Source organism: Suncus etruscus, chromosome 16, assembly GCF_024139225.1.
Source record: "Suncus etruscus isolate mSunEtr1 chromosome 16, mSunEtr1.pri.cur, whole genome shotgun sequence".
In the NCBI taxonomy this organism is placed as follows: Eukaryota; Metazoa; Chordata; class Mammalia; order Eulipotyphla; family Soricidae; genus Suncus; species Suncus etruscus.
Window position 1 is genome coordinate 83,895,429 of NC_064863.1, and position 21,873 is coordinate 83,917,301.

General features: G+C 38.4%; 2 protein-coding genes across 2 annotated transcripts in view; one reads left to right on the forward strand and one right to left on the reverse strand.

The window, feature by feature from the left end:
* The window catches only part of BMPR1B (bone morphogenetic protein receptor type 1B), a 185,735-nt gene extending 185,147 nt beyond the window's left edge, over positions 1-588 (forward strand). Inside the window, exon 11 of the mRNA XM_049789982.1 lies at positions 337-588. Coding sequence (XP_049645939.1) covers positions 337-462 — 126 coding nt within the window. The 3' untranslated portion in view covers positions 463-588. The remainder of the gene's footprint in view (positions 1-336) is intronic.
* A 13,127-nt stretch (positions 589-13,715) lies between these two features.
* UNC5C (unc-5 netrin receptor C) overlaps positions 13,716-21,873 on the reverse strand; it is a 196,488-nt gene continuing 188,330 nt past the window's right edge. The window contains exons 15-16 of the mRNA XM_049789892.1: positions 15,250-15,428; positions 13,716-13,995 (exon numbers count right to left, since the gene is read on the reverse strand). Coding sequence (XP_049645849.1) covers positions 13,830-13,995; positions 15,250-15,428 — 345 coding nt within the window. The 3' untranslated portion in view covers positions 13,716-13,829. The remainder of the gene's footprint in view (positions 13,996-15,249; positions 15,429-21,873) is intronic.

Here is a 21,873-nt window from a genome sequence, read left to right on the forward strand (position 1 = left end):
TGGATGTGAGCTCTCTGCCTCTTAGAGATAGATACCTGTGCCACTGCAGAGGTACTCAGGGGATTCAGAGCCATACCTTACAGTGCTGAGAAGATGATGCATCTATAGGAATGAGGTCAGCCACAAACAATGCATACCTATTAACCCCTTATGACATTTTGCCAGCTGCTGCATTAATTTTAATGGAATATCATACGTCTTATGATTTATTAATAAATTATATCATAAATATTTGTGAACTTATAAAACTAGAATAAAAAGCTAACTTCAAATGTCCACTTTGTAGAGGTTACAGTTTCTCTAGCATTATTCCTGTTTTCCTTCTCCCTCCTGTAGTGTCTACGGCAGATGGGAAAGCTCATGACAGAATGTTGGTCTCACAGTCCTGCCTCCAGACTGACTGCCCTGCGTGTTAAGAAAACACTTGCCAAAATGTCAGAGTCCCAGGACATTAAACTCTGATTTAAAGGCAATGTGTTAGCATCTATCAAGAAAGCCAGTAGATCTTCTGTCTGTGGACTGAGCAAAAGATGTTCCTGAAGAATTCACATTACAGGAATTGAAAATCACTCATTTCCCACTGGGCTCTCACCTCATGCTTCAGGCAGCACCACGGACAAAGACAGAGAAATTCCTGGAAATACAGACTCACCTGTGTCTGTGTTCAGACAGAACTCCCTTGGGGACTATACTATGCATATTGCTTTCTAAGAAAGCCCATATGTTGGAATTGCCTTTTTATTTTTTTTTCAAAAAATGCTTTAATTTTGCCAAAATAAAATGAGTAACAGTGACGATTTAAGGTTTCAACTATAACAAATTAAATGCTACCAACAAAAATTCTCCTCAGATCTCTGCTGGAAGGCAAATTAACATTTCTGTTCTTCCACTGGTATAATTTTATTGCACTCTGCAAACCAAAAGACAGTGTGCCAAGTTGACAAACAGACTAGATATCAGCTTCAAAGTCCCAAACTTCTCAAACCACTTTGGACAGCTCTTCATCAGGGGCTACCACAACAATGTGAATGCATCCAAGTACCTGTTTGCCACCATGTTTGGGATCTGCAGATGGTTTTTTGCAGCCTCAGATGATATGGAACAAAGAACGATTTTCTGTAACTCTTAAAAGTGTTGATGCTTTTCTTAGAATATTTTAATTATGTCTCCTTCCTTCTTCCTTCTTTCCTTTTTCCTTCCTCCTTCCTTCTTCCTTCCTTCCTTCCTTCCTCCTTCCTTCCTTCCTTCTTCCTTCCTTCCTTCGTTCCTTCCTTCATTCCTTCATTCTTTCCTTCCTTCCTCCTTCCTTCCTTCTGCCTTCATACATGCAATGTGTAAGCTTTACCCATCCCTCAATTAGGCTTTTTCTCAAAGTAAATCCCTTCTTTTTATTATTTTTTTGAGGGGGAGATAGATCCGCAGTACTCAGGGGCTACTCCTGGCCCTATACTCAAGAATAAATCCTGGTGGTGCTCGGGATGTCAGGGATCGAACCCAGGTCAGCTACTTACAAGGCAAATATACCCATTGTACTATCTCTCTGCCCCCTAAATCCTTTGTATTCACTTCAAAGAAGCACAGATTGCTTTTCTTTATGCCTTGAGAATTAACCAATGTATATTTTTGAATCTCATAAATGAAAGTGTCAATAGTAAACAAAACTGTTAACAATGATGCTGAAGACAAGGTGTTTAAAATAGGAATAATTTGCTACTTTATGGTAAGAGGAATGTATCCGTAGCTAGGGGACAAGTGTAGCAGTACGATGGGCTTGTTCCATACATATATAGAAGAGCCATTCTCAGAAGAACAAAGGAGTGTGCATGCCTTGTTTGTTTAAAGACATTAGCTTCATCTATTTTTTGTGTGTGTTTGTCTTAAAGAAAGGGGAGAGAGAGATGTCCATTTAAGTTAACTAAATTTTAACTTAAAATTATATATAATATCACCACAAAAATGGGATAGCAGGGCAACCTAGTGGAGACCACAAAATAACATGTGATTTATTTGTATAGACTAGCTATGGGTTGAACATATAAACCATAAATAAGACTTTTTCATCTTAGAAATACTAATTTTATTATTTTATCCTCACAATTATCTTATTCTCACTATTCTCAGTTCACTTTGCAAAAGAAAATCTATCTAATCATTCTGAAGATTATTAATATATATATACATTTTTAAGTCTTGTGCCTCACAAATGAAATGATGGGCAGGCCAGTATTTTTTCATACAGGAATGTAATAAAGCTCAATACTTTATAGATCTCTCACAATATATTCATTACCTTTGCTTACTGTGGTTTTCCTCTTTCTTAGTAATTCAATGTTAAGAATTTGGAGGTGTATTCCTTGACCTTTAGAATATGGCATTCCTTCCAGAATACTGTAGGGGGCGATGTTAAGCAACATATTTTCACCACTTAGTGACTGAAGGCTGTTTTCTAAATCAGGTGCCAGCTGTAAGAAAAAGGAAAAAATATTTTCCTCACTTCTGAAATAGGTTTATAGCTTATCATCAAGAAATCATCCTGAGTACAGCGTGCTTGAAAGCTGTGTTTACAGCTTAGAGAAATAATAGGAAAACACAGTGCTCTGTCTACCACTTGCCTCTCACTACTGCTTCCTAGCTACATTTTTTTTTTTAAACAAAGATTCTTTTTAATTCTTTTTTTTTTTGTTTGTTTTTGGGCCACACCAGGTGACGCTCAGGGGTTCCTCCTGGCTATGCGCTCAGAGATCGCTCCTGGCTCGGTGGACCATATGGGACCCCAGGGATCAAACCCAGGTCCGTCCTGGGTCGGCCTTGTGCAAGGCAAATGCCCTACCGCTGTGCTATCGCTCCCAGCCCCTATGTTTAATTCTTATGAAGAAAGTCTCTTGTTTTAAAGATTGAATAACAGCTGCTTTTATTGATATTAAAATAACTTGAATACCAGTATAAGAGTTCTTTGTCAATTTGTATTTTTTTCTTTCTGATAGCTAGAAGTCAATATGAGAACCAGCTTAGCCTTGAGTAGAAACTGTAGTTGACTAGTGGTGCCTCTAGTCTGATCCTCTGTAAACAAATCAGTACCCTTTGTGGCAGTTCAATGAGAGGCATGTCTGTTTTATGACATTTTTCCTAAATTTATGGAAAAGTGAGATTGGGTTTACCTCTTAGATAAAATGTGTTCTGTTGTTGCCAATAAATTATTAATTCTTATAAATTGATAACATCAAATAAAAATTGTTTGTGGGGAGGTTGTAACTTAAAATTAAACTAGACTTCTAGGGAGATTTTGGTTCTTGTAAAGAATAGGAACGTTGTGAGTAGTAAGTATCCACACCTATAATATTATAAGCTGGGTTTTTTTTTTTTGAAGAAAACCATTAGCTTTTTTAATACTCAATATTATTTCCTTATTAGGAACATTAAAAATTATTCCTGAGATAATTTAAAGGACCCATTGTAAATAGATTTTCTCTGTATATTAACGAAATCCACCTTACTTTCAGAATAATAAAATCGTCTGAGAGAGTCTATCTTACCACTTAAATATGATTAAATCACTTATTTAAAAATTCTTGTTGTTTTTTACATTCTAGCATCTCATATATGAATTTTATTATTATTTTGTCTTTTAACAAGATTATAGTGTAATTATCACTACTTTCAGGTTTATTTGAGAAACTCATATTTTTCAAGAAATGTTTGCTAAGAAATCCCAAACCATTAATTGTTGCTAATACAAGTTTTGTTAGCTAGTATGTTCCAAGTTTCATAGTTTATTTATGTGTGTATATATTATACATATACCATATTTGCCAGCGTATAAGACGGCCCTTCAACCCATGAAAAACTTCCTAAAAGTTAAACGTAAGTTACTTCTTAAAAGTAAGAGGGATGCGGATCACTCGTCCCTGAAGCTGGAACAAGTTTCAGCATGCCATATACCAGCATATAATATGACTCCCAATTTTTAGGAAGTTTTTCATGGGTTGAAGGGTCGTCTTATACACCAGCAAATACGGTATATCTGGTATATAAATATTATGTTCAATGTGCAGTCTGGCATAACTCTAATATGTGGCTTAGAGAGTAAAATATCATGAATGATAAAATACTTAATGAAACATAGTATTTATTTATGAAAGTATATAAATGTTGATATCACAAATGACAGTGGTTATTAGCATTGTGTTTGAGGACACAGGCCTTTGACCTCCTGGAAAGCACTCATCAAAAGTCAGTTCCTTCTGTTCTCAGAACAGAAAGCTTCTTAGTACACTAGAACATGTCCTACTTACTTTGACATATTTCAGTTTTGGAGCAGTCAGATACAGCAGGCGCTTGCCCTAGCTGAATTTCATGTTCTTCGAGTCATGTATATTCATTAGAAATCACAGTATTTTATGTTGTTGCTCTATTGTGAGTCATCCCTCAATATAGGTAAAAAGACACTGAAAGAAGTACAATTTTTAAAACTTGAATCATTTTGTAGTTCTAGCTCATTAAGAAACTTCAGTCACAGCAGAAATTAAGAAAGTGGCACGAGGAATGATTTAACTCAGCAGTTATGATTCCTTTTGTAGAACACAATAAAAAATAATGCCATATTTTTAAGAATAAAGTTGGCGATATATAAAATGTTTTCTGTTTAAAAAAATGTACCTGTTTTGTTTGGTGGGGGGAACCAGTGCCTTACTGAATTTGTATATATTGTAATTATTAAAGACTAGGGAACGCAGTTGTATTTGTTACAAATTGAATATGACTTTAACATTCCCCAAATAAAAAGGTTTGATTCTCTTTCTTGGAAAAAAAGAAACTGCCTGTTAAGATAAACCGATTTCTTTTGGGGGGCTTTGAAAATACTGACATTGTAACAGACAGGAAAGTACCATGAAGGAGATAACTCAGGAAAGTTTGTACATTTGATGACAAAGGAATAAGAGAAATGGTCTACTGGCTTCTATTTTCTCTGTCATTAGGAGGCACAGTCATCTGTTGAGAGGAGAGGAAAGCTGGGAGGTCAGTGGTATGACAGCAGGGAGAAGGTTTTAAATTGCACCTGGAAATCACAGCCAGCTGGCTGTGCCAAGGCCAAGGATTGATGATACTGCGTGTTTTCATGGCATGTCCTCCCAAAAGCTAAGGTAGCCTGTGGATGATGCAGGCTCTTTGTTCCCCGGACGAGTGATCTGTGACCTCTCAAGGACTCATATTATTCTCAGGTATAGCTGAGCCTAAAGATAAGACTATCATATGAGTAATATGAGCCAATGCTGCATGGAAACGTTTTGAAAAGAAATAATCCATGGACCAAGCATGAGGCTAGCACTCAATTATGACAATGGTTATAGATCTAGAATGGCATTTCTGTGTAATTTTGGGATTTAAACTCTCTAAAAGCAGACGGATTGTAGATTCAAAGATTATAATATTTTGGCTTTTTGGTTGCGGTGAATCAGCTTCAGCAGCAATAGAATGGAACATAAGGTTTATTGAAGTGGTAGCTATGGCTGACATGGACTAGAGAAGGGAAGGAATTCGCTAATAACTAATATACCAGTAGGAGCTTCGTTAAAGAATAAAAACCCTGAAGAATTGGAAGAGGAGAATTATCTGTTACTGAGTAAGGGGCCATAGTTACAATCAGAATTTCGAAGATGGAGAAGCAAGACTAATGGCTGAGCTGTGGAGTGAGTTATCAGGTAGTGGTGAGAAAAGAGGGACATTTTGTTCTTACTGTGGACCGGAAACTGCCCAGGAGCCTGACAGTCTACAGAGAGAAATGCTGTGAGGCCAGATTCTCAAGGGCAGCAGGAGCATGGATGGGCTACGAGTGGTTAGAAGGTCTCATGCCTTGAGAAGTGGGTTTGATTGAAAGACCGACATCTGGAAACAGCACAACATTACGGGAAGATCCTCACCTTCCTCCCAGCTGTGAACATGAGTATGGAAATCAGTACACAGCGAGTATTCTTGGAGCAGTGTCTCCTACCAAGGAAAAGGTCCTCTGCTAGGAGAGAAGAGTATAATAGTCTCCTAGAGGGTTTTGAGGGTTTTCATTGGCAATTGTGGGATCATGAGAAATGCACAATTGGTGGAGATGGGAATACTGGCAACTGAGGTACCAAATATTCCCTTTTTATGTTGTTAAGGAAACATATTTGCTAACAAAAGTGACCCTGCATTTGGATTGGGGAGGACACACATCATGAATCTTCCTTTCTTGGCTATCTGAAAGTGTAATCTCTTTTAAGCCTTATGTCCCGCTCCCTGAAAACAGGGATAGAAATTCCACCTCATAAACTCTTGTGAGAAAGAAGCGTGTTGGCACCCAGGGAAGTCCCACAAACAAGTTCTCTTATTAATTCTTTTCCTGCCAATGTTGGTTCTACAGTATTATACAAGCCATCAATATTGAACCCAAGCCTCTTCTCTGTGCATCCACCTACAGATGTAGGTTGGCAGCTTTCTCAGGACTAACAGTAGGGGGAAGAATAAATCCTGGTTGTGTGCTCATCCTACACAGCATATTATATGCCAGTAAAGTCATAGCAGCCACAGCACCAGAGACATTCCCATCCCACAAAGAAGTGTGTTTCTGCAATGCTTTTCTCATGATTTCCTAGGTCATGAATCCACATGACATCAAATCAGCCAATAATCCACCTGCAATCAACCAGGGATTTGGGTACCAAGATGAGAACTGTGCCAGGTCTTCAGTGTAGGCATAAAAGGATGCCCCACCTCAGAATTCTCCAGAAGCTTTAGTTCAGAAAGCAGCCTCACTTTGGGCCCTCACTGAATCTTTTGGAAGATTTACCTTCAAGTTCAGCTCCTACAACATGAAGCCCAACTACCTATTTTTCAAATCAAGACACCACAGCAAGTTTAGGGCTGTGTTTCCCTTTTTTTATTCCTTGAATTTTTGTTCTTTAGATGGTATCTGATTCTCCTTAGTCAGCATCTTTTTCCCTCGAGTACTAGTTTACAATATCTCTGCTTCCCCCTTTGACCTGCACATTTAGTTTTGGAAACAAGGCTGCTTGGCGCATGCTCTGGGGTGACAGGTGGTTTGGAGCAGTTTATGAACTTTTGAGGACTCGTCCTTGCAGTTCTTGTCCCAGCACTCTCTAGAACCTGGAGATCCAACTCTCTAAAGGGTAAGAATGAGCCTTAGAGATTCAAAAATCACTTCAAAGCTTCAAAAAGCTCGTGGGAGATAGTAATGGGCTCTGGGGAAGAAAAAGCTTCCTTGTGAGGTCCTGGAGAATGACTATGTTCACCACCCATGAAGAATTTGGAAGCCAAGAGCCACTGGAGAAATAATGAATACTGTCCATATAAAGGGGTGCATTCTCTCAGTAGGGGCTGCCACGAATGAACCAGGGAAGCGTGATTCACTGTTGTTTATAAATATAATTTATTACTGTTTAAAATTTTTTCTTACATTTTATACATGTTGGCTGACAACAAGTGCAGGCAACTTACAAAACAAGGAGACTGCAAGAGAGGGGTAAAGGGGTGGGGCAGGCTGCCAGAGCCCAAATCCCTCATGGACGTCCCCACCCCACACACTGCCCCAGGGATCAAAACCCTTCCTCATCAGGAGTTCTTTACAAAAGGAATTGCATAGAAGGTAGAGCAAAAGGAAACTCCACAACAACTAAAGAAGCTTTCTTATCTGAAGTGACCTGGTTGTGTTGTGTTAGAAAGAGAACAATGAGAAACCACAAATCCGCCATCTCCATTTCCATAGTTGACAGGAGAGTAGCCGTAGTTCTTCAGAGCAGATTGCTGAGGAGTTTTCTCTGACCAACAGAGGTTTTCTTTAAACAATTGAAAAAAGAGTGAATAGGAAGAAAACACTTGCAGTCGTTCAGCATTAAATTCAAGGAACTCATACAATCTCTGACAACCTGCGCACAATTGGAATGATCATCTCCCTGCAGCTTGACTGGGTGGGGGGTAGTGGGGGGATTTACTATCACTCTCTCTTGGTCAAGAAAGGAAGGTGGGGGGGAAGAAGGCAGATCACATGTTATCAACTTCTTTTTGCTCTCTGTCCTCTCTTCTTTAAAGCCTGGAGGATGTGCATTGGAATTTATACCCCAATACTGACAAGTGTCCGATGGACCTTGAGAATACAAAGGACAAGTACTTTTCCCCCAGCTGCAGATTTCTCGCTCCTTTTTGTTCTTTCGGAAACAGGTTATTTTGGGCGCTGAGGACATAACCCAGCTATTAATTACTCGCCATTACCTCACTGTGGTATAGAGAACCAGAGCCCTGGTCCGTCAGTCCTCACAATCCTATTTGCCCCCTCTCCTAAAGTCCAGTATTCTGTCCACTTCTGATACTCTCACTGATAACAGCAGGTCGGACAGAGCCAATTTAGAATGTATACGTGACACATAGGATTGTATGTTCTCTGTTGAAAACCCTAGTTTTCAGCATCGTCTTTTGTTGAAATGGTGTATTGAGAAGCTGGTCTAAGTAAAAAATAACATGGATCATAGGCAGCAACGATATCTCAAAGAAGTTTTCTTTCTTGCTCTTATCAATAACCTGTAAACTCACAACTATCAGGACATTCTGTAGATTCCCAACTTGGTATCTAGGGAAAACTCTGGGGAATAAGCAAGGATCCAAATAAGAAAAAACTTCTTGGAACTGAGGGATTTTCTGTTCTAATGCTTTTGCAGGGTTTCGGACTTGTTCTATTCTGAGTGCCTCCCTAAGCTCCGCTATAATGGGTCTAGGAGTTGAATAAGCCCATTAATATCACCTGATAGATCAACATAGAGAAAATAGACCCATGGGAATCATGAGTGCTTCTAAGGACAAATTTTTTCAAGTAATATTTAAAACAAAATAAAAACAACTCCCAGTCTCATAAGACTAACAGAAGTTATTTGTTAGATTTAATTTTATGTTACCCAGTGACATAAAAGGCTATCTGCCTACTTTAAAAATTTTCAGGTATTCAAACATGACTTCATGAAATATTTACTATTCCATTCATTATTTTTAACTATATGGACACTGGTTTAAATTAGCATCAGTTACAGTGACTATTTCTGGTAAACTTTATTCCAATAAAATGTAAAGGAAATCTGCGAAGTGAGATTTACAGTGTGAGGTTATACAAAGAGACTTTTCTAGGGTAGAGAAATAGCATTTTTTGAAAAGATACAAAGTTCTATGGATTTCCATCAACATTATCTCAGTAAGGTTAAAAAGAAGAATACAAAACCAAACTCTGTAATCATTGGTCCTATGAGGCACTCAAAAGGTAAAAATTTTATTACCTTGAGATAATAATAGTCATAAAAATAGTCTCCCTGTTGGATATATAAAATCTAATACTAACGGACCATTATCATAACAAATAATAATTGGCTTTAGGCATGACATTCTGGTTCACAAAAGTTTCTTTGCTCCCACAAAACATACATAAAACCCAATTTCACTTTAGATGTCTCTGTGGTGCTTTCTCCTGTCGTTGTATTGAGGTCTTGGTGTGAAAATGAACCTGCCACAGCAACTGCACAGTAAGATCTTCAACTAATATTTATTTCAGAGTGAAAAGATGAAAATGTAAGTCTTTTCCACTTTCTGGATGCTCTGTTAAGAGTTTTGATCTAATTTTATTTACTTATTTCCTCTGGAAAAAGTTTTGAATTCTGAGGAAATGGCAATCTCTTTACTGCTCCATTCCCCACACACTAATAATTCCAGAGTAGATGCTTGCTCCGGAGTCCCTTCAGAAACAACATTAAAAAAAGAAAGTGGTGTTTTCTCCTCTCCTGATACCACCAACTAAATGCTTACTTTTACAATAGCTTGTTCTAAGGAGAAAAACATTTAAAAATATTACCTAAATTGTAAAAGAGTTCTAACCTTCAGTATCTGTTAATTCTTCCTAAAGAATAATTCTTCAACAGTATATTTGGAAATGACTGAAATGTATACGGATTAATATCACATATAATATAACTCTGACTTAAGAGGTTATCTTGTTCTTGTGAAGATAGGATTTTGCACTGCAACAGCAGTGAATGTCTATGTTGTATTGGTATTATACTGTTTGTGAAAAGAAGTCAGCTATAACGCCTCCCTATGTGGCAGTTGGCATTACCATTTACCCAATTATTGATCCAACTTATGTTCCTTCTAATCATTTAAGTAAAATGCATGTGGTAAAGAAAAATAATGGAAAGAAACATGAAATCTCACTACCATTACCAAATTTAGCATAAAGGAACATTCCTTCTTGATTTACAGCCACAATTTTCAGGCTCTTTGACACAGTGTTATTATTACAAATACAAACATTTCTAGATAAATGTGGGTACTTCTTACATCTCCAAAAATAGAAACTAAAAGTAAAGAAATTAAAAACATAAAAACCTCAACCAAAAATAGGTTAAAAATGACAGCTCTTCCAAAACTATTTTGTATAAATATTTATGTGTTTCTATGACCAAGAACAACCTGAGTCTTGTTTTGAATGATTGGTAGTGTGTGATGTTCATGATGACATGTAAACTTTAAATTATAAATTTTTTTGGTGTTTGGGCCACACCCAGAAGTGCTCAGAGGTTACTCCTGGCTCTGCACTCAGAAATCGCCTCTAGCAGGCTCAGGGGACCATATGGGATGTTGTAATTGAAACTGGGTCTGTCCCAGGTTGGTCAAGTGGAAGGCAAATGTCCTCTACTGTGGTATAGCTCTGGCCCCTGAATTATGAAAAATTTAAGTGAACTATATGATAACAACAAAAGTGTATATATGAAGTAAAATGTTCCCACAGCTCTGTGTCATAAAGATTCTGCTGATTCTACAAGGCATTCATTATTCCATCTGTCAAACAAATTTCAGTGACTCTCCATTTTAAACTCGGGGTAGATTGTATTTTCACCACTAAATGTGACCATGCACAAGTGAAAGGTGTTCAAAGTTCCTTAACAAAGCTGAGCAGAAGGAAGTCTCGGAATAAAAGGCTGCGCTGATGCAGAAAGGCCAATGAAGTGAAGTGTCTAAGTCTTGGAGTAATTCAATAGCTCTCATTTGACTTCTGAGAGGAAGGAAATCATGACTATTGTGAAAATTACTTGTCATAAACATATAAAAGGAAGTTGCAGCTTCCATGAAATAGTTTCAGCTCATTAAGCAGGACAGTGCATTTACTTGCTGGGGAGCATAACAGTGTTCTGACACAGATGAATCTCTCACTTTTGGAATCAACTACTTCTTTTTCTGGCACTTTGAAGTTGAACCAAGAAAATAAGCATCTGCACTGAACTCCAAAGCTCTCCATGGCTTCTAAATATGATTCACATTCTGATCCAGGTTTGTGTATTGACAATTTAGGTAGTTTGAAATTCACCTATCTGGATAAGAATATCTTGTTCCCTTTTGCTTTTCACAACATGTATAATGTTCTCTTCCACATCCTTCAATTTTCCAATTACTTATTCCCAGAGATGACAGCTTCCTCAGACAAGTGATGATAAGCAAATTTAAGTTATTCAAGGTGCAGCAATGTATAATAGCTTTCATTCCTTCTTTTCCGTCTTTTATTTTTCATATCTACTTAGCAATTTATGTAGAATATAATTTCACTGGCTTTTGATCAAATATCCATTGGTACAATATGGTCCAGTGTACTAGCTTATTATGAGTTCTCTCATAATGTAACATATTTATGTATGGTCCAATTGGTGGCCTAAGTATGGCCTATTATAAGATCTATACCAAAAACAAAGATAATATATTAAAGGCATAAGGAAATGAGCTATACCAATGTATCAATAATTCCTCAATGATGAGATGAGAGAATCCTGGGAATAACAAGATGTCACCAAAATAATTATAAGAGAAAAAACGTGAAGATAAAAAAAAACAGATGGAATAATTTCTAATTTAAACATATTCAGTAACTTGGGCATCTCCATCCCAGAAGTATTATATTAAAGCCACATTTTAAATGTTCTGATTTGTACACGTGGATGCTTCTTCTTCAGTCATTGTCTACTGGGCTTCTGATTATTTTTCACCTGCTGAATATCTTTGGTGCCTATATCAAACAAAGCCCATTGTAGTCTAAGGAAATGCCATACTTTTCACAAGTAGTTGACCTGTTGATTAACTCCAATGATCCAAGGAAATACCATAATTTACACCAAAAAAAAAAAGTCTGTTAGGTAAACTTTTATCTAACTAGAAAATTTTTATCAAGACAATACTCAAAAATAATTTGTAATGAATAGGAAGGTAAGAAGTCCCAACAGAGAACAAGAAAGTGATAGTAAAGAAGTCAATTGTCTCAGCCAGCAGCATAATGCAATGACATAAAGACCAGGCATAAAGCATAAAAAACATGCTACAGAGTCAAGTAAGCTTCTTCCACATTGGAACTGTTTAAAAGGCATAATGTAGCCTGGGCAGAAGAAGAGATGACAAAGATCCAGCTCAGAGTCCATCGTTGTCCTCAGACTGATGCTTGAGCCAAGAAGCATCACAGCGGCAGTCTAACTTTTACAAATCTTGAGAAGAGCTAAACCAACGAGCCCATTTATGTTACTAGTGAAGAAACTAAGATCCAGTAACCTTAATATTTTTCCAAGGTAAATGACCACTAATCAGAATGAGAAATGGTGTCCTGATGCCCAGTTCAGAAGCTGTTTCTGTATACTCACTGATTCTAAGTTAGAAGTTTTGAGACAGAAGTTTTCAATATTACTTCATGAACACAGGAGTGAGTGATCTTTAATAGAAAATTCTTCTCATGACAAGTCTTGGGAACGAAACCCGGCCTATGCAAGCTAAAAGAATTCTTAAAAAATAATGAAGTCAGAGAATGTTTCTGACCTGTCAGGGTAGAATGATAAGAGAAAAATCAAAGGTTGCTGACTCAAATGGACAACTAGGTTCACCTTGCCTGGGATGTAAGGCAGGCCTACTTGACCCTCAGTACTATAATACCGCAAACAACAGACTTAAAAGAAAATATTTTTACTAGGATGCCTTTAAATCCTTAATGATAACACCCGTTTTTAAAATACTACTTAAAAAGCTTTTTACAAATACCTCTGTTTTTGAAGGAATGCTTGTTTGTGTGGTTTAACAAAAACTGTCTTTCCCACATTGCTATAGCTATCTTCCCAGAGGGTACCAAACAGGCAGCCTCAAAAAATAAGGAAGTCTGGCTGCTCCTTTACACTTAGGTTCTCCTCTTCCCTGATACCAAAGTAACAATTGTTCTTATAGACTCTAGACACAGGTGAGAAGATGATTTGAGATATTTGGTTGCACAGAATTTGTGGCAAAAGTCCGTGGTTTAGCTGCAAATTACTAATCTAAAATAGACGCAAGAAACCATACAGTTTCAACTTCAAATGGTTTAAACAAAAACAGAACCAGCCATGGACAGTGTCAGTATCCCTGTCCAATAGGATGTAAACAACGTTTGTAGAAATCGGATTTGTTAAGAAAATTTATCCATGTATCTGGATAGCAATAAAAAGCGTTTCCTAGGAAACTGTAAGATCCTGTACCACACAGCATACAGCCCAACTAAGAGGAATATTAGGTCGGCTTCTAAATTCAAAGTATAAATTTACACAATTGGTTCTTAACACCTGGGATGATGTCTGAGTAATGTAAGTGGGCATGTACATTGGTAGTTGTTTTGTTTTCCTTCTCTTTCTTCCTGCAATCTTGCCTGGGAAGCTCATTGGTCTAGTCTGAATTTTCTTCTCAGCTGTAGCTCCTGAACCACCACAGACACCTTCTGAGTCCCCATCCTGTCCTTTAGATCCAGCCTGAGTTCAGTACTGCCCTTCTGCTTCTAAAGACACTACTGTTTCATGTCTTCCCATGTCTTCCAGGACAGCAGCCAGCATGCTTAGATTTCCATCAGGGAAGTTCTGTGCTTCCCAGAGATCTAGGATCACACCAGTTGGGCTTGATTTTGTTGCAAAATAATTCAAGTACCTGTAATGAGGAATGAGAAAAGGTGCTCAATGGAAAGATTTTCTCTTCAGTATTCACTGAAACTTTCTGGTTCTCCATTAGTTTTTCAAGTATCCTGTTTCCCTTCCTGGAGAAACTGGCTTTGAGGGAGAGTTCTAGAGACTAGCTTATGTTTAATTAAATCCAAATAAAAAACGCAATGATTAAATTTATTAACCTCAATTTTTTTTATTTGGGGCCACACCCAGAGACTCTCAGGATTACTCCTGGCTCTGCACTCAGAAATCACTCCTAACAGGGTCAGGGGACCATAGGGGATGCCAGGATCAAATTCAGGCCTGCTGTTTGCAAGGCAAATGCCCTTCCCACTGTATTATAGCTCCGGCTGAATTCGAGAGACATTTGACTCAAATTCTAAACAGGAAATATGTTTTTCTCCAGTCCAGCCTCTAATCATCTTTGACAAGATAGGCCCTCTGTCTTTCGCTTGATTCTAATGGCAACACTCTACAAACAGGAAGCTCCTAGATCTTTTTTTTTTTTTTTTTTTTGGTTTTTGGGTCAATGTGGCAGTGCTCAGGGGTTACTCCTAGCTTTTCTCTCAGAAGTCATTCCTGGCAGGCTCAGGGGAGCATATGGGATGACAGGATTTAAACCAGAGTAGGTCCTGTATTAGCTGTGTGCAAGGCAAACGCATTACCACTGTGTTATTGCTCCGGCCACCTCCTGAGATCTTTTTATTACTTCTTTTGTTTGTTTGTTTTGGGGGGCCACACCAGTGATGCCAGGGGTTACTCCAGGCAATGTACTCAGAAATTTCTCCTGGCTTGGGGGACCATATGGGATGCCGGGGATCAAATCGGGGTCCATCCTGGATCAGCTGTGTTCAAGGCAAATGCCCTACCACAGCGTTATTGCTCTGGCCCTGATCTTTTTTATGATTTAATATGATTGTTGAATTAATTAGCATGTTCATTATCCATAGTGCATTAGATCTGGTTCAATAATAGATGAAACAATATTGCTTTAGGAAATAAGTATATTATTGAGGGGAATTTAGCCTTGTAAAGTGGATCACAAAACCTGATAACTCCTGACTGTTGAGAGAGGCTCTGGGAGTGACTCTCAGTGATGGGATTGCAAGCACACAGTAAGAAAAAGAAAGGAACCACTTAATACAAATTTGGAAACAAAAAGTAAACAAACATTCAAACACCTAGAATGCTACCTACTTATCTGTTTTCAGTTACCATCTTGAATCATGGCCACACCCACCTGTCCAGGCTTAGCTTATGGGCTAACATCCTCCAGTCGTGCCCTCTTGTCTGTGGGGCATCCAGGCTGCTACAGAGTTTCTGGCGGATGGGGAGAGGAATGCTGAAGGCACTGGGCCCAGTCACGGTGGTTATGGTGCTTGCTGGGTCCAGCAGGGGAAGATTCATGCCAGTAGGTTCCTGTCATTGAAGCATGGGAACAAAGAAGCATTATTTCTGATGACAAAAGCAGACCTCATTGAACTAATGGATGCAGTGCCTTGTTCTGAGCACAGAGATGAATGCTCCTACTCTCCCTTGGCTGAATGTTGAGTTTCCCTGTATGAAACCCTATTAAGTTAGAGATACATATTCAAGCTGACTTTTGTATGGCCTTGAATTCATGAGTCCTTGGTAAAGACTGGGTCAGGTAGCTATATCTGGCAAGTCAATACACAGCTTTTCTAGTAGGATTATCCAGATGAGAGGGAAGGTTTGGTGCCAATATTCTTAAAGAGTTAGATATGGAGAGAGAAGTTTTCAAAAGCTCTGTTCCTTAAGAATGAACAGATATAAGGCCGGCGAGGTGGCCCTAGAGGTAAGGTGACTGCCTTGCAAGTGCTAGTCAAGGAAGGGCTGTGGTTCGATTCCCCCCTCCCCCACGTTTTATATGGTTCCCCCAAGCGAGGGGCAATTTCTGAACGCTTAGCCAGGAGTAATCCCTGAGCATCAAATGGGTGTGGCCCGAAAAAGAAAAAAAAAGAATGAACAGATATATCTGGGGCTGACAGGCTAGAGATCTTAAGAGTTTCTTGAAGTTCAGTGCTTCTGGAACTTGCTTGACCCCCTCGACAATGCCTAAATATATGCTCCCTCTAACATCTGCAGAAGATGATTCAGTTCTGCTTTTGATGAATGAAACAATAGAGCTGGTCTCTTGATATCAAATAATGACTAATTTTTTCAATGATATTACCATGGGTCAATATACTAACAGTACCATTCAGTGTTGTGCATGCTTATTTCATATCTAATCAACTTTAAGTGTCAATTGTCATACATAATTAGCACATGGAGACTAATCTATCAACAAATGTTTCAGATATCCTGAAATATCTGTTGACCTCCAGGATATTAATTTTATGAGGTCCTTGACACCATTTCCCTTGGTCCCCCAAATCTTCTACAAAAGCTTCTGCACCTATGAGGGTTGGGGGCACTTTGTGCCAGTGCCAATAGTGTTTTACATAGTGGGATCAGCAGCCATAAATTTTGTCAGGCTTACAAAAGATCAGGCTCAACTGGCTTGAAGGGCACACTTGAGCGATCAGAACTTCCTGCTTGCAATGATCACTGAGATTACAATAGAACTAAAATTGACTTTCATTCACTGCTGGTGGGAATGCCCATTAGTCCAGCATTTAAAAAACAATATGGATATTCCCCAAAAAATATAAATTAAACTCCCATATGATCCAGAAATATCATTCCTAGGGATATCCCCTAGGAAAAAAAATACAATACAAAAAAAAACCCTCTGTGCTTCTATGTTCATCATAGAACTATTTACAATAGACAGAATCCAGAAACAACCCAAATGCCTGATAACAAATGAGAGGATAATGAAACTGACTGCTCTGGACAATAATAGAGTGTTGAATGGAGATAAAGTGATGTGCACTGTATCCCTTCATTAACAGTAATGCAAGCCACCATGTTTAAAGAGGGGAAAGCAAGAATGAGAGAGAAAGAGAAAGAGAGAGGAGTAAAATGTCTGCTCCAGTGGTAGGCTAGGGGGAGGTCGGGAAGAACCAGGAACATTGTTGGTGGGAAATGTTCATGGGCAAGGGATGTTTAACTCAGTCATGAACAACTTTGTAATCGTGGTGTTTAAATAGAAGAAAAAAAATTTTAAAAAGGAGACAAAAAAAAAAAAGAAAAAGTAAATGTACTAGAAATTCAGAAAGTCATAAAGAGATCCAAGGACAGATGTTAACAAAACTGTATCCAAGCCAGTTCAAGTGAAAGATAATAGAAACAGAAATCCAGAAGTCAACAGAATGACAAGTCTCTAAGCAGAGCTTTTCCAGAGGGGAAAAAGAAAAAATTAATTTTCAGTGCAGCTCAGGATAAAAATAACATCTACATCAACAAAATGACTATAGTTAAATAGTCTAAAATGGCTGAGACCAAGCACTTTCTGTAATAAATAAACCTATTGTCAATAAAAAAAAATTTATAAAGGATGCAGTGGTCTAAATGGGAGTTATCTCAAACACTCTTTGCCCCAGAATATAGAGAAGAGAAGGATAGAAACTGAGTGGAAAAGGAGAAATACAAATCTGAAAGGATGGGGTGAAGGATGGGGTCTCAAAAAGGCAGAACTAAATATCCAAGCCAAAGGAAACAACAATCGAATCAAGAGTCCCAAACTTTCACAACCTAAACTTAAAATGCTGGCAGGCTGGGGGGTAGGGGGAGGAGCAGAAGAGGGGGACACTAGTGCTGGACTGGCCCTGATTATTGTATGTCTGAAACCAACTATGAAAGACTTTAAATCACAGTGGTTTCATTACAATTAAAGTTAAAAAAATGATTTTATATAACCCATTGAGTGAGCTCCAGCACATACCAGGACTTAAATTGGTATGAGGGCATGAGAGGTAGTAAGAAGTGAAGGCTCTTGTCTTGCAAACAATATAATTCATGGCACCACATAAGGTCCTCCAGCACCACCAAAAATAATCCCTGAACACAGAACCAGAAAAAATAGTTGAGCACAGCTGGATGTAGCCCATCAACCAAAATCAATAACAAAAAGGATGGTGTGAACCCTGGTAATAACCAGTAGCACCTGGAGTGACTGTATGAGGACATAGTTCAAAGCATGAAATACCATAGGACCACGAGACTGAGGGCTTCTGATCTTTGTGGCACAGGACTTAATCAAGGGGAACCACAGGGTGGTCCAAAGACATGTATCATCATTTTAAAATGATTTGAATCCAAATGGCCATGATATTAGCTATAAAAAATTTGGATATGGGTGAAGAGAAATGAGACTCTTTTCACCATTTGGCACTAACATCAATGCTGATGCCCTTTCTGCTTCTCGTTTTGGACAATTGGGCCTACGAAGAATCTGGCATTGTATGTGAACAGACTCATTTTCCAGGTGGTAAAGTGCCTTTTGTAGCACTGATTCAGGTCCCTGTGGACTCTTCTTGCTATTGACCATATTAATTCCCTTTCTAGATTCATCCCTAGATACCAGGCCAATCTTCCTAAACCAATGGGCTAATGTTTGTCCTTTCCACTCTTTTATTATTTATTTATTTTAAAATTAATATATTTATTTAGGCAGCATTATTACAAACATGTTTGTAGTTGGGTTTGTTAAGGATTCTTCGGTGCCTATCCAATTACAGAATGCCCCCATTCCTAATCTGGCCTGAGAGGCATTTGGACCACACACTTTGTTCAGTGGTACAAGGTACCAGCAGCAATACAGATGTCAGGATGCCTGACTCAGGCATACCCCCTATTGTACATTTAGACTCAAACTTTCTCAGGGGACCCTGACAAAATTCAAATGTCCTCAGGACATTTGACTACTTGCTTTTTCTTTTGGATGTCTTTTGGCCAATAGGAAGTTGGCCTATCATCCTATTCTTCAGGCAAATCTCAAATTTCTGCTCTCCCCTCATCCATGTTGAAACAAATTGTGTCTCCCAGACATGTCTTTTGAGCAAGTTCTATGAAAAGCACTGTCCTGGAGAATGTCAGTCTCTTCAATCTGCAAGGCCTGTCTTCTGCCTATTGGTTCTCTCTGTGTTATCTCCTTATTGAAGATGAAACCTTTTTCCAATGCCAGCTGCAGTGAGCATCTCTATATTAGCTATATCCTTTCCATACTGTACTGTCCTTTATATTACTGTAAAGTCCTGGGCTCTTCTTGATGGTGGAAAGTTAGTAATTACTAACTTCCCAAGATTATAAATTTTTCCCCAGAGTTTCGGCTCACCAAAGACTAAGGCAACATTTAAAGCAAATGGGCAAACAGATAAAGCAAGAGACCTAAACCAGCCAGATTATTCTATAAAATATTCTTGTCTCTTAACAAATAGCACAAAAACTCAATTTTCCTACAAAAACACCACAAGAGTCATATTTCATTTAAGTTTTAACACTGAATTCCTCCCTGCATGAAATTTCTTTCTCATCTATTTTCAAAGCAATCTTTTCTGTTTCCTGAATCTGAGCATCATTATTACTCAAGATTTTCCATTTTGAAGCTACTGAAGAACATGGAAACTGTGAATGAACATCTTCACTGTTGCTGGACTTCCCTAATTTTGGGGAGATGAGAGCATACATTTTGTCAGCTTCAGAAACCTCTCTGTTTGGCATAGTGCCCACCTATATCTGGACACGACTCAATTTGGACCTGTTGAAATAAGATAAAATAAATGTAATTAGAACAGAGAATCTAAGGCATATCTATGGCCCCCTATTTTGTAAGGGAATATAGACAACATGGGCCTTGTTTTTTTTTAGGATGACTGGTGGCTGAAGATAGAAGAAAAAGGTGCTGATTACATTTATATGTCATCTAAACTTTAAATAGTTAACCTTCCTTTATTTCCAAGTACAATTTCACAGAATGCTTATTACAATAATTGTTTACAATATTGGTTCCATCTGTTTACCTCAATGAAACATCCAATTTTTCAACATTAATTAAACAGCTGCTATACATCATGACTCATTTTTCCAGCACCCCACAATGAAAGTAACTTTTCCCTTCATACTCAAATTGTTCCTAAAGTGACTTAAAAATTTAGATTTCTGAGGTCAGACCAATAGCTCAGTGGGTAGGTGTTTGCCTTGTATGCAGCCAAGTCAGGTTCCATCCTGGCATCCCATATGGTTTCCTGAGCTTGCCAGGAGTAACTTCTGAGTGCAAAGCCATAGCTAACCCCTGAGCACTGCTGGGTGTGGACCCAAAACAAAACAAAACTAAATTTAGATTTCTCTGTGGTTATCTATGAACAGTCTAGGAAGAGAGAAGTAATAAATGTGAAGTGATTCCTATTGAGACAGTAGGCTGGACACTTTTGCTTTATCCTCTATGAATGCAAGAGTGCTTTTTGTTTATATCTAAGGGGTTTTAATAACTGCAAGGAAAGGAGTATTAGAAATCGAAGTGATAGTACAGTGGTAGAGAGTGCTTGTCTTGCACATGACCAACACTGGTTTGATTCCAAGCATTTCATATAGTCCCCAAACCTATTACTGAATGCATAGCCAGGAGTAACCTCTGAACACCAGTGGTAGCCCAAAAGTTAATAATAATAATAATAATAATAATATTGATTTGGAAATTGATTACTGAAAAAGATGACTAATTTCCTTAAAGTTCTGCTTTTACCAGAACTGAGTTCAATGATAAAGTAGCAACAGAGAAGAATCAATCTAGGGATCTTTACTGGGATAAATTTGTATTTATTTAGATATGCTTTCATTCCTTTATTTATCTTTAATAGCATAAAAAGGTTTTTGTGTTCTAATAAATTTATTTTAATAGTTACCTCAAATATTGGTATTTGGTGCTAGGGTATGGGGAATGTCCTGTTTAAAACAGCCATTTAATTTTCACAAAACATGCAGAAGTTGAAGTTTCATAGATCAACTGGGAGGATAGGAGAAAGCTTAAACAAGTGGGTCTAAAGCGCTATGTTATTGCCCATATCCCTAGAGAGCTATCTATTAGGGAATTTCTAAAAACATTCTGATAACAATTAGAAATTAAAAAAAAAAGGACCTTAAGACATTTTTAACTCTATTTTTTTCATAGTGGCAGAGAGTTGAGAGTTCCCATTATGGCTTTAAGGGATCATCTCAGGTCCTTTAAAGATGAGAAAATTCTTGGAGCATCATTTATATTTGACATTCATCCACGCCTGGACTTTCACTGCCCCAGATATGTTTGTTCTTTAACCTGCTCTCTTGTGTACCCAGTGAAGGAATCTCTAACCAGAGAACAATCAGAGAATAAAGAACAGATTCTTGATACCAGCACAGGATATTTCCAGCACAGTCCATTCTCTCAGGGGTGGCAGTCCTGCAGCTGACAAAAGAGTGCGCCAGCTGTGCACAGCATCAAGGACAGCAGGACAGCACTGTACTGTTCAGTTGGGAATCAGAAGCAGCATCCATCTGGCAAGTGGGCCCTATCATCCTGAGGAGATGAAATACCTGCCTACAACTCCAACTCCTGACAACTTGGCAGGTGACCCTTGGAAGGACTTCTGGCTAGCAGACACATACCAAAAATGGAGTCTTCTTTCTGGTGGTATGTCAGTGACACTGGCTTCCTTCCTCTGACTGGTGCCAGTTCTCAGAGCTCTCCTGAGAAGTGAAGCTTAATCAGGGCAGCTTCAGTACCAGAGCACAGGGGCCCTTTGTGGGTCACATTCACATCTGCATGCCAGAATAATAGTGGAGCTCTTTCTCATTTACCCCACAAGTAATTTCTCATTTAGCCACAGAGCCCCAATTGCAAACCCCCCACCCCCGGCAAATTATCAGTTGATTCCGATATTTTCTGCCTCCTTCCACCTCTGCTAAATGTGCTGGTCAGTTC